The sequence below is a fragment of the Phaethon lepturus genome, unplaced genomic scaffold (assembly GCF_000687285.1).
Source record: "Phaethon lepturus isolate BGI_N335 unplaced genomic scaffold, ASM68728v1 scaffold10870, whole genome shotgun sequence".
In the NCBI taxonomy this organism is placed as follows: domain Eukaryota; kingdom Metazoa; phylum Chordata; class Aves; order Phaethontiformes; family Phaethontidae; genus Phaethon; species Phaethon lepturus.
In genome coordinates, this window is record NW_010514047.1 from 59,279 (window position 1) to 72,535 (window position 13,257).

General features: G+C 36.8%; 1 protein-coding gene across 1 annotated transcript in view; it reads left to right on the forward strand.

Annotated features, from left to right (window-relative positions):
• Positions 1–13,257, forward strand: part of DOCK3 (dedicator of cytokinesis 3) — a gene marked incomplete at both ends in the record, with an annotated part of 123,551 nt that overhangs the window by 55,760 nt on the left and 54,534 nt on the right. Inside the window, 3 exons of the mRNA XM_010291889.1 lie at positions 6,882–7,006; positions 12,069–12,231; positions 12,718–12,824. Coding sequence (XP_010290191.1) covers positions 6,882–7,006; positions 12,069–12,231; positions 12,718–12,824 — 395 coding nt within the window. The remainder of the gene's footprint in view (positions 1–6,881; positions 7,007–12,068; positions 12,232–12,717; positions 12,825–13,257) is intronic.

Here is a 13,257-nt window from a genome sequence, read left to right on the forward strand (position 1 = left end):
AAACTAAATAGCGCTAGCATTTCAAATGAATCTTATTGGTCATAGGTTTTAACATTTTCACTTTCGTTTTTTAATAGAAAATCCTTTCATATGTAGATATGTTAACCATTAAAATTCTGTAGCTGTGTCTTAGCACACAGTTACCCTATCCCATTTTGTTTTCTAAATGGTAGCGTTTGTTCATGTATCAAGCCCTCCTTTCCCTCACTCAGGTATGAGCAACGTGAGTGGTAGCTGGTCATCATTAAGAAATAAAGTGAAACGGGTCTTAATGTGCTTATGTCTTGCATGGTTATGCAGAACAAGATTAGTATCCTACAAAATAACCATGCCTGTCTTCATTTCTAAAGATAAAATGTTCTTTGTTTGCTTTTGTTGTGATCTGAGAAGAGCATCATAAAGACTTTAGTTATCTTTTTTGTCTGAATCAGAAGGGATTCAGTCAAACCAGCCTCATGAAGAGATGTGGTTGGTTTTTGTTCATTTGTGGGTTGGTTTTCTTTTTTGCCTTTTCTAAATTGCTACTGAGTTGAAGACCTTCCATCTGATCCTGACAATTTTACCTTTCCTCAGAGATAAAAGCAATGAGGCATGTGCTGCTTGCCTTTTGGATTGCAACTTTATTTGTATACAGAACTTGCTGATCAGAAATCTATTGCATAGGCATGGCGTTTGTCAGTTCCCCAAAGGACATCCCTTCCCTTCCCCATGTGCTGATAAGTATTCTGTCTTTTACTTTGATCCTCTGATGAAAAGTGCATGCTTCATCTTTGACTTGTGAGTGATGTTTCTTTCTCTTTTTTCTCTCTCCTTGTCTTAATTTCCTGGCTTCTCTCCCTTTCCTTTCCCTTTATTCTCTCCTCTTTCTTTCTGATGCAGAGATGAAGATAGTTGGGTGTAAGTTTCTGCTTTTCTGTGTAATGTCTGCTTATTGCTTGCTTTTTCCCATTTTCATATCTTTCATGGAATGCTGGGGATTGGTAAAGATAGCAAATCATGACATCATAGGAAAACTTTGGTAACAGAGGAGCGTAGACTTTGTCTTATTAGTCTATCTTCGTACCCCAGTGTTTCAGACAAATTTAGTAGCTATGGCAGATGAATCAGTAGCAAAGGTGAGAAACATCTGAGCATCTGTTCTGTCAGAGAGCACAAAGTCATGGGAAAAATGCCTTAAGAAACAGACGTGGCAAAATCCATCAGCTAGTCTCAGAAAGTTCATGGCAAGAGAGTCAGCGAGACTAAAAGACATAACTATGTAATAATTATCCCCAAAAATGTTCACAAGGAGAATAAAAACATATTTTTGTCATTAATAAACTTGCAGAAATGGAAAGTTAAAATACTAAGCTAGAGGAGATGAGAAAAAAATGTATTACAAATCAACTCACCGCAACTGAAGAGAAACTGTTTAAGGGAAATAATTTAATTTTAAAAGAGCATTGTATAAATTCTTTTCTAGACATAGAAATCAAGCTATGGATAGCAAATAATCTAGTAAACATTGTTTGTTCCTTTTCCTTGAAACAGTTTAGTGTTCTGTTCACTGAAAGCTAGAGGAACACACAGAGTTAAACTTGGGTAATGCTCGGGGTGGGGGGAATGTTAATTTAATTTGCCATACAGGCAGTAGATAAAAGCTCGTGTTTCCCCTTGCTGCTGTAATATTACTCACAATAATGTTAATAGTTGCATACTGTAACTAATTCAAGAACATAAGCCTTAAAAAATTGAGTGGCTGACTGGTGAAGGGGCAAAGAAATAAACTGCTGAGATGGATCTGATGTGGTTCCCCGAGACTGTCTGACCATACCAGGCTTCTTCATTTTAACAGGCAGGCAGCCATACAGTGGGCAACGCAGCAGGTTTGTACACCTGTGTGAAAGGTGACTTCACTGCTAAAGGAAGGGAAAATCGTGCGGTCTGAGGACTGGCACTCACGATCTTTTGAGACATGATTGAGAACAAGTCGATAATAGTCAGCCAGAAAAAAGGCCAGAGAGCATTTGAGACCTGTCCCATACAGTACCCTGTCACATTTTTCCTTTAGTCTGTTTTGTAAAAATAACGTTATGATCACAAAGCTGGTTGTGGGCCTTGTTCTGTTAATCTCACTCGTGTTGAAATTACTGCACATCAGAAGCAGTTGCATGTTCGTCACTGGAGAAAGTTAGAACTTAAGGTAAGGGTGTAGTTTGGTGTTTGAGATCAGAGTCCAGCTGCTGGCACCCTGCTCTTGTGCAGTGGCCTCCAGAGCTACTGCAGAGAAGAACTGCCCATCAAGGGAATGGCCAGAAAGAGCAGCAGTTACCATTGTAAAGAGCTAGAACAAATATAGCCAAAAGCATCTTAAAAATCTATACATACATGTAAAACACTCTGCATTCTACATTTTATGGTTTGTTTCAAAGACTTTACTTACTTGCTGGACTGAGTCTCTTACAGAACCAAACCCGTAGTGATTTAAATTGCTGTAACCTCGCTGAAGTCAGGTGGGGTGATGCTAATTTACTCTAGTTGTGGGGATGTTCATTTATATATGGAATAAATGTATCGTTTTGGTTTTTCTTCATAAGCCATTATGGAAGACACTCTGAGGTCCTTCTTGCCTGTTCATGCTCTGGGGGTTATTGGCAGTCCTCTGTAAAATGCCAGTATTTTTTTTTAAATTGCTAAGCCCACTGATGCTAGAGATATGAGTAGGCAGGATGTCGCAGTGTTGGGCCCCCAGTAAATACAACCATCTCAACAATTTAACAAATACAGACATAAATACTAATTTTATAGATAGATTATTTTTTTATATCCTTGGCTGCTTAAATTGTAAAAGACTAAATTTTCAGTTTAAAAAAATCCAGTGATGAATCTCTGGTTATTTTAAACCTTCGCGTCCTGAATGTTGTGAGCTGCCACTTTTTTCCCGCAGCTTACAGGATTATGTTACGTGTCCTTCATGGGTTCACAAAGTCATAGAACATTGGCCTCTTAGAAAACAAATTTGCTAGAATCAAGATGTCAGAGATCTGTTTGCCTCTTTTGTAGGAACTTTTGTGATTTATGTAACCTTTCTTTGACACAGTATTCACCTGCATGAAACAGAGACCTTTCCTGTCCTTAGTGTACAAAATCTTTCAGGATCCCTTAATAAAAAGCATTAGATTAACTGAGACGGTTTCTGTGAATTGTTACTACATTCCAGTTCAAGTAACTGGTTAGTCTTCTAGTGGAAAAACCTACAAATCTTATCAGGATAAATCTCGTAATTCTAATAGATACTAGACAATTATTGGCCATTAGACTACTTAATGTAATTAAGTCTTGAAAATGATCAATAAGTATTTGGAAGTTTTCCAGTACATTTCTTTATATTGTAAAAACAAAATCGATATGTGGCTCATGTAGCCTTTTTCCACCACTGCTTTTTTTTTTGCCATTACCATTAAAATAGTTTCAGGTGATATGAGAAAGAATTTAATTTCAATATAAGCGACACCCCTACACCCCAGCTATAATGTATCATTTATAATTTAAACAATTGTACATTTGACATAAAGCTACGTAAATAGGTTAAAACAAACAGAACAAAACCCCCATAAATGTGAAGGGAGGGTAAAGGAAGAACTGCATAACACATCAGAATATAATTCTTTTTTTATTATTGTTAAAAATAGTATATTTCAAGACATTTCATAAAGAACTAGTAACTGCATGTATTTTATGCTAAAAAGCAGTTTACATTTGGTTTTAAATTGAAAACAGTTGTAGAGAGATGGGCTTTAAAAAAAATTCCGTTCTGAAAACTCTCATTAGGTTTTCAGTACATCCTCGGCAGCCATCTAACACAGAGACCTCAGCGTAAAATGTCATCCGCAGGTTTTAGTCTATAAATACTTTGTCCCACTAGCCTTCTAGCACTTTTTTTATTCCTGTACTAATAATACGAGGCCACAGCTGACCCAGTTGTATAATCTGCACTGCTCTATTTGTGAAGATGTGAGGCCTTAAGTGATCCAAGTGGTGTACACTGTTTTTCTCTCAAAATGCAAGAGTTACCGTCACGTCAGAGCCAGGTCGGTTTGAACAGTAGTTTTCCATGCAGAGGGCATGAATTGTCTGGTTTGTTAGACAAGTTCTTCATTTACCTTTTTCCTTTTACGATGGAATTAAGTATGGGAAAAGCTCTCTCTGCAAGGATTTTTGATTTGATATGTAGCTGTCGTTCTGGGTCAGAGCTGAGAAGGATCACTGCTTGATCGTACTGATCACGCTTTGTAGTGTGTTCAGTCACATGCGAGCTGCACTGCACTATCTGCTCGTGCGCTTCCATGGTGCCGTGCAGAATGGTTTCTCTAGCCGTGCAATTTGCATACTCCAAATAAAATTTTCAATAAACTGCTCTGTGTTCAAGTATTTGCTCTAGTTCCTGTGCAGCCCATTAGTGCGTCTGAGCGCAAACCCCTCAAAAACAGTAGCAGTTGGAGAAAAAAATGACATGCAAGGACTCGGCAAGAGATGTGGTTCACACGTTAGGAAACAATATACTTCTCTGCAGTAAGGGTATTTTCACTGAAATAAACGGAAGTGTTTGAGATTGTAGTTTAAACTTGAGGTTTTCAAGAAACTGATGAGCTCCATACCTGATAGTTACATGCTTTTGTCTTTTCTAGATATATTCACTTACCTATTTGTAGTATATGTAATTACTTTTTCTGTTTTTTTAAGAGCCAATAGACAATATTTTTACAAGCAAAGGTGAACCATTATACTTCACTAAAATACTTTTTCCCTTCTTCTTTCTTCATTTTGACGCAAATCTACTGGTTTTTAGTTTCCTCCACCCCCCACCCCAAAGGCATTTTTTTAATTAGTGAAGTAATATACCTCCTGTTAAGCTTAATGGAAGATAAGATTCTATATATAACCAAATGCTGCCTTTAATTTAGGCTGGAAAATTATTTGCAATCTGACATTGGACTTTGTGTAGCCAGACTGTCTTCCAGAAAAGAGGTCATAAATAGGAAGCTCCAAAATGCTAATTATAGTGAGTACAATTAATTTCTTTTAAGAGCTATATCACACAAAATTGAAATTTTTTCCTCTTTGTGCAAACTACTAAGAAAAAAGGGATGCTAAGCAGGAGGATTTTCAAAACAAAAGTCACGACTAAATTTTCTTCTGTGATGAGTTTTGTATCTCCTTGATATTCCTACAGTCAACAAAAGGTAGCTTAGCTTGATTTTTATACAGCAAGATAATTGTCTCTGTTGTTGTGGACTGCAGAGTGTTGCATTTGATGCCTATTCTTTGATAAAAAAAAAACAGATCAAATATTTGAGGTCTTTCACCAGCCTCTTGCTGTCATCTTTTTCTCGTTAATGGGCCACAGCATTTTCAGACCTCTAACTGTGAGGTGTTTCAAGCAGTCAGCTCTGTGTGAATCCACAGTGAGAGTGAGGTTGATGGAAAGAGGACGACATTTTGCATACAGGTTTCCATTCATAAAGAGCTCCTAGCAGAAAACGCTGAATGTCACCTACAGAGCTGTATTTTCCATGCTTAAAAAGTGGTACTTGTCTCCAGAAATGAAAATGATAGTAAAGACAGGACTGAAAGATTTTATTTTTTGTCCCTACAGTAGGTTAAGGAACAAATTCTGTGGGGTTATAGACTTCAAGAAGAAGTTGAAGTGCTGCTTTGACAGTCACAAAAGGATATCCCTCACTGCCTGAAAGCAAATGCTGCCTATTTCATTGTGCTTTAATTAATAAACAGGTTTACTGCATCAGCTTCTCCAAGTACTGGGGTGGAAGAAATCAGACATTCAAGGAGTCTCTGCTTTGCTGGACAACCATTCCATTACTTCATTATTTAGTCTCTTGAGGCTGTTTAACAAAGTACTTGCCTTGAAGTATTTTTATTGTTTTAACTTTTGTGTATTTTTATACAAAGGCCCTTTAGTGTACTTACCTTTGTGGCAAGTAAATAAAAAGAAGTGGTAAGTGACCCGTCGTGAAATTGTGAGAGTAACTAAATCTTACATAAAAATAGGTGCTACCTGCTATCCTTTTGGTGCATGCTTTAGAGTTGACTGCATTAGTTTTGAAAGCAGAGTTTCCCAAATCAGATTCTTTAAAAAAAAAGTGAGCGAGAACGTGTCAAATTCAGGGTAACAAGATGCTGAGGTAGATGCTAGCATTTGTATTTCTGAAAATAGTAATTTTCTCGGAAAGCTCTTGAAAATGAGGTAGTGCGAAATTGGCAAGTATCCATACTGCCCGCTTTCTTATAGTCATGCATATGGACACCAGGGCCTAGACAGAAATCTCACTAGAAGAATTTTAATAATTCCTTCTTTAATCCATCTGAACTGAATTAAAACTAGATTTCCAAAAAGGCTGGTTTTCCTCTGTGTTATGATTAAAAAAAAATTAAAATATAGAAAATACTTGAAGAAGAGCTAACTGAACCTAGTTTTCTGATGATCATCACTAAAATACTCATTTTTACTAAAACCTATTGGAAATAGGACGTCTGATGTTAATGATGTTTTGTCAGGCTTAGCTTGATACTTCCAAATCCGCTAACTAGGCAAAGCAGTAGAAGGGGGTTTTTTTTCCCCTTCCCCACTTACACACGATAAAAACAAGTATTGATTCTGAGTTCACACTTAATAAAGCCATTACTAACAATGGTCTACTTCTATGCACTGATATTAAAATGTTCATCTTTATTAACAATTAACTTGCTGCTTGGAATGATTTGGGCATCGGCCATAGTCTCGCAGAACACAGAAAACAGTTTGCAGAATCAAAATATGTTGCACCCAGGCACCGAGTCTTCCATGTTGAATTTAAGCATGCGACTCCACTCTTTTACTGTAGGTGATATACGCAATGACTTATACCTGACGTTAGAAAAGGGAGACTTTGAAAGAGGTGGGAAAAGTGTGCAGAAGAACATCGAAGTGACCATGTATGTGCTGTATGCGGATGGAGAAATCTTGAAGGTAGGTGCTTATTTCTTCTGAGCTTCAGGTGCCATCTGCTTGCCCCATGGACACGTTCTCTTGTTCTGTTGCCTCTGATGCAAGGGAAGTGCTAAACTAAAACTAGCTCTTACTTTCCTTTTTTTTTTTTTTTTTGCTAAGTTTTTAAGTGATATATTATGATGAAGGAAGAGGTCAGTTATAAACTTGAAAGAATTTGGAGCACTTCCCCTGGATGGGAATAGGGGACTTAGAGAAAATATTCATAAACTGAAAAGCTTATGTAATTTCAAAATGTGATGCCAGTGGCTATAGTAAAAAGAAAATTTAGAGTGACTGTAGTCAGGAAGAACTGAAGAGTATATGACAAATATCTAAAATTAAATAATGTGTGTCATACAACATGATGAAATGTGATTACAAGAGAGTTTTAAATCTGAGTCGTTGAAGTTATGGTACTGAACGTAGTTTTGGAGGATAAATTTGAGTTGCCTTATTTCCAAGATCTTGGCTTCCACCCTGGGATGGCTCCGTTCCAGCTGTAGATGATGTTTAATGTTTTTCTTTCTTCCTCCATTCTTGCTTTTAGTATTGTTGAAGGGAAAAGGTAGATAAGTCAGCTTTGTGTGGGGTGGGAGGGAGTAAGGACAGAGAAGTAAACAGAAAGTATTTCAACGTAAACCTATCAGAAATGGAGAAATGGCTGCATTGAAAGGTATTAATCATAACTTCCCCTTCAAATGCTAATGTACATAAAGGTAGCTAATTATACTGTAACTGTGGCTAATGATGAAGTATAAAAGCCATATAATTTCTTGACGTTATCAGTCTTAGTTTTTCTGTGGTTTTGGTTGGAATGGTCATTCACAGATACTAAATTCTCTTTAGATACACTAAGTTATCTTTTTCTTACCCTTGCCTGTTATTACTGTTGTAAGAGTACTTCAGGACTTTACCTGGGATAGTGGAACAGACATGATACAAATGAAAAAAGAATAGTAAAAGGTGGTCATTCTGATCAGAAAAAAATCAGGTGAACATTTGTCATAAAGGAGAGACTTTACATATAAAGAATCTTTTGTGGTTCTTTACACTTAAACCACATATTTAAAAGAAAATCTTTATACTAGTTTTTATGTTATTGCTCCTCTGTGTAGTTGTAGTCAAAGCAACAAAGATACTTCATTTACGTCGGGAAGATCTTTGGTTCATGGCGTCTAATGATGCCTGTATTTCAAACATGCAGACAGCAGAATTTTACTACATAGGAAATACTCAAAGGTATAAGCTATCATAGCTACTGAAAAATAAGTAAAAGGGACATCAAGACAATAGAAGTTGAACCTTCCTTCCCTTTAATTTGAACTCCTCCTCTCACTGCTTAGGTGCATTTGTGTTCTCTCTTAACTGCAGAGTAGAACTAGAAAAATAACATCTAAAACTGAATGTCAGTTGAACTGAATATAGAGGCATAGCTGGAAAGTGCTAAATGAAAACTTGAAGGAATAATCACAAGCACTGGAGAGAAGGAAAGGGCTGCTTAGAATTGAGATTGCAAACCAATGACTCTTTTTTTCATCACTGCAGTAGTTTCTACATGATTTAAAAATTCTGCAAATTCATTTACCAAAGTTAAAGCAAATGAGACAGCTGTCTGGATTACTTCTAACTTAGTGGGTTATTTTACCATTCAACAGTAATGTCCTTGTCCTTGTAGAAGACAGTTGACCCTATTAAGCATATATGGCTGCTTAGAGTCTATAGAAATGCCCTGAAAATCATAAGGATTCACTTCCTTAAACTGTAGATTTCCAGTTCGTATCAACTTTCAGAATGCAGATTTTGGTTGTAAAATACAGGCAAACTTGGTGCTCAAAATATTCCTGTGTGTCAGGTGAAAAGCCCTGAGAACAAAGAGCTCCATCAATTCTAACCATCTCATCTGTGCAGTGGGTTTTGGGAAGCCTAGGTATCCATTTGTCTAAAACTTAACACAGGTCTGTTAGTCTGGGTTATTTTAGAATGCCACTAAATGAATATTGTTTTACCTTTTATGTTAAGAATTTAGTTTTAAACCTTAGATGGCTTATTTTTCACTGCAACGATCTGGCTTATGTAATCTTTGGTGTGGACACCTAGAACAGTGTGTGATGAGCTGCCATTTTCCATTAGGAGGGAGCTGGTTTCACCCAAAGACCCAATATAATTTCATTCCTAGATGAAGCAGCTGTAAAGAGACTGCTGGATCAGGACTTTCATTTCGGTCATTCAGCATAATCTAAAAGAAAATACCGAAGACTGCAGTAGAGGAGTTTTAACTTTTTAATATAAATGTTAAGAATAAGGTGTGTGCTGGATAGGGCTTGGTATAGTAGTGATAAAGAGAATTGCTGGATAGGGCTTGGTATAGTAGTGATAAAGAGAATTGCTTTGTTTGGGATCCCTGTCACCTGAATGATCACTTGCATGACCCAAGATTGCTTTCACAGTCAAGTGTAGCTATTTTCTTTCTTCTGTTTCATTTGTTGAATTATGACATTAATTTAATAGCTTTCAGTAGGTGATATAGTAGAGAACCTAAGAAAAAACCTCCAAGCTTACGATAGTATGGGCAGAACACTGAAAGGTCAGTCGTTGACCCAAATGCACTACTGTTCTTGTTTGAAATATCTTTTAATGTTCCTGACCTTTGGCCTTTCCAAAGCAGAGACTGCCAAATCAGGAGGCATGTGCTGAGTTACACAGTCCAGCAGGGAAACTGCCACAAAGTGTTCATCTTACATTAGAATAAAATCTCTAAACTTTTCCTGACCAGAAGCACAATCCAAATGTGAATTATGCCTTTGTGAAGACTTTAGCGGGATCATATGCAGCGTTAATGAGAATATTCTGTCTGTCTCAAATCTTTATTGCTGCGGACTATTTCTTGGTCCAGAAATAGTCCCATTGAAAGCAGTGAAATTATTCCCTGAATGCAGTGCTGTTCAAAATGAAAATGAGTATTTCCTTTTCAAAATCGTCTTACTCAATTGTTAGTATCTTCCAATGTAGTCTGAAAAATAAAAACCTTGACACATTTCTCACTTATTCTTCTTTCTTTTCCAGTAGCAGGAGTATGTCATTAATTGCAAAGCATACCTTAAATGATAAAATTATTATCTGATACTTTTTCTAGTTTAGCTTCCCTTACTTGTCTGTGCCCTCTAATTCACCTACATATCTGGGTTTCGTGGAAACTAGGTGTTTATGTGTTGCAGATCACAATTCGGAATTAAACAGTCCTCCCTCCTCAGACTATAGATTGTAGTATAAATGCATAGAAACTAAGTTAACCAAGAGGAAAGACTCATTTATTCATTTATTTAAAGTTTATAGCATGAAACAGCATTCAAAGACTCACTATTTGTCTGCCAAGGCAGGTAGTTTTTTGACACAACAGGAAAAATTTGAATTTTTACTGTACCTTTAGAGAAGAAATACAAATACTATTTTACTTTCTCCTAAGAACCTGATGCAGAATGAGGTTTCAGAATTGCTGTGTTGAAGCCCAACAAGTTACTCTTATAACAAAATATAACTGGGATATTGCAGGCATTCTGGTTTTTAGTACTGACACTACTAATCTCACTCCAACCTGTTAATATCTGCAACAGTTAATTCTTGTTGTTGTATTTTAAAAAAAATCCCCTTTATGCTGGGATTCTGGCACAGACCATATGGTTACTAAGGCTTACTTGATAAGACTGAGTTTTGCAAGTATATGTTACAGTCACTCAGTTTGGATTAGAGCCTTTGCAATGAATCCCTATCCAGGGAGGCTGTTCTTGCACTGCATCCCAAAATTCCGGAGAACTTTTCTTACTTCTTGGGCTCTTCACAAATTCTTAACTTCTTCCAAGACAGAAGAATATTACCAGAGGCCGAACTAGCTGCTGGTGGTTAATGGGATATAATTGACTTGATAGTCCCTTGACTACAGATGAAAAAAATCAAATCAACAGTGTCAGTATTTTCTTGGGATAGAATTTAGAGATGCCTTGGGGAAGTGACAGGTAGTTCTTGTCATGATGCTATTCCATGTGGGGTGTTTCTACGTCAGAATTTGTATTGCGTGTGTTATTCTGAGTCTCTTAGCTTCTGTTTCTTCCTGGATTCATTATCCTTAGAGATGCTAAAAGTGAAGAATCTCTAAAGTTTCTTTTTTCTGCATCATTTTGTAAGATGTCGTATCTTTTGGATCACCTTGTAAGTGCTAGGTCTAGAACATGGGTTAGTGCTTGTATTAAAAAAATGTGCTTCCTGCTCCATGTCTTCATCACAGAGGGCCTTTTACTGTCCTTGTTTCAGGACTTTAGTATTTCACCTAACTTCCTTCACTCGTGTTCTGACTAAGGTTTTTTATATTTCCTAAATAATATCAATTCAAGTTTTTCTCTATCTGTATTTTGAGAATACATCGATAGGTCAAGATCTCTGAGCTTTTTATATCTAAAAGCAGAAATGCAGATCCCATCATCTTTTTGGGTGATGACTATTCAACAGAAATTCTTTGCTTATCACTAATGAAGTAACTCGATGAGAATTTTCTGGGATACTCGGTGCGGCTGAATGGTTGTAGTTTCAAAAAACCAACATTTTTAAGAGCTTGAAAAGTTCAGGTATCACTTCTGAACTGAGATACTGAAGCAGAAATCTGATTAAATGATATTTTTAGAAAAGTCTAATATTACAAGTGATGGTCCTATTAGGTCCTTTTTTTTTTTTGACTCATCTTTATATATTTGGACTTACATGTTTATTGTATCTGTTCTATGCTTGATAGAAAACTTAGCTTAAAAAATAACTTAAGATAATGGAATTCGTCCAGTATCATAGGTGTCCTAGCTCATCCTTTGACCCAAAACACAATTTAAAGATCTCTTCAAAACTTCAGATTTTGTTGTGTCTGATTTTCTGCTTCTGACTCTTCCTTTATGTCTACAGAAAGATACGAATTACATAAAGGTTATCGCCGTGTAATAGAATGACTCATCTGTAGCGATGTGATGTTTTTTATCTTAAATTTTGTTTTCTTTTGTTCCAGGACTGCATCAGCCTGGGCTCAGGAGAGCCAAGCAGGAGTGCATACCACTCTTTCGTCCTTTACCACAATAACAGCCCTCGATGGGGGGAAATCATCAAGTTGCCCATTCCTATAGACAGGTTCCGTGGGTCTCACCTCCGGTTTGAGTTCAGACATTGCTCTAGTGAGTGCAAAATATAACCAAAAGAGATCCAAAAAAGCTGAGTTCTTTCCATTGTCAGTTTATATTTGGATGAGGCTGTTACTGGGTGGGAAGCAGGAAAGGGGTGCCAACTTAAAATACAGTGAAGGTGCACTGCTAATTAGCCTGTTGCTATATTTATTAAACAGCACATTAAAAAAAATTCTGAACAATCAGTGCAGGGCAAAACATTTTGTGGATGTTCTCCCCTGCTGTTCTTTTCCTGTGTTTTCCTGTAGAATGTTTTCTTTATAGCATGTACATTTTATATTTTGCTATGATTGGCATGTTTGTGTTTTTGAGCGTTGTCAATCACTTGCATAGAATTAGACACACTATATTGTATGTTGTTTCTTACGTAGCCTGCATGCTTTTTGTTAGGAATGCAGAGAAGTTAGTGAATAACCTTTGGCACCTATGAACAGAATATGTACAAATATGGTTCCCTATTTCTATCTCCTGCTACAGCAAAAGACAAGGGAGAAAAGAAGCTCTTTGGTTTTGCATTCACTCCGTTGATGAGAGATGATGGCACTACCTTGTCGGATGATATTCACGAGCTTTATGTTTATAAGGTACCAGTTCTTCTCAGCAGACTTTTCACCTACTCATCTATACTTCAGTTTAAATGGTCATTATATTATCTTTTTTATTTCCCTCATTACAAGTAGGTGAGGAACAGATTAATAGTAGTTTCAAAATTTTATAAATTGTAAATCACATGACTTGGTATGGATACAGCCTTCTAGTCTAGGTGCAGCTTACCTTTTCCCTCAGATAATGATGATTTACTTTCTCTTAATCCTGTCTGTTTTTGCATTCAAACATGCCAGCGTTTATGAACATTCAGCAGTTTTACCAGCATGTGGTACCTTGGTATTATGTATTCTGTATCTTGGTATTATGAAAATATGCTGTACTTCGAATGCATAGTGTTACATGCTACAGCTTGGCAACCCTGTAGTGAGGGGTTTGAGCTGGGATGCTTTGGTTTTTTTCCTTCATGCT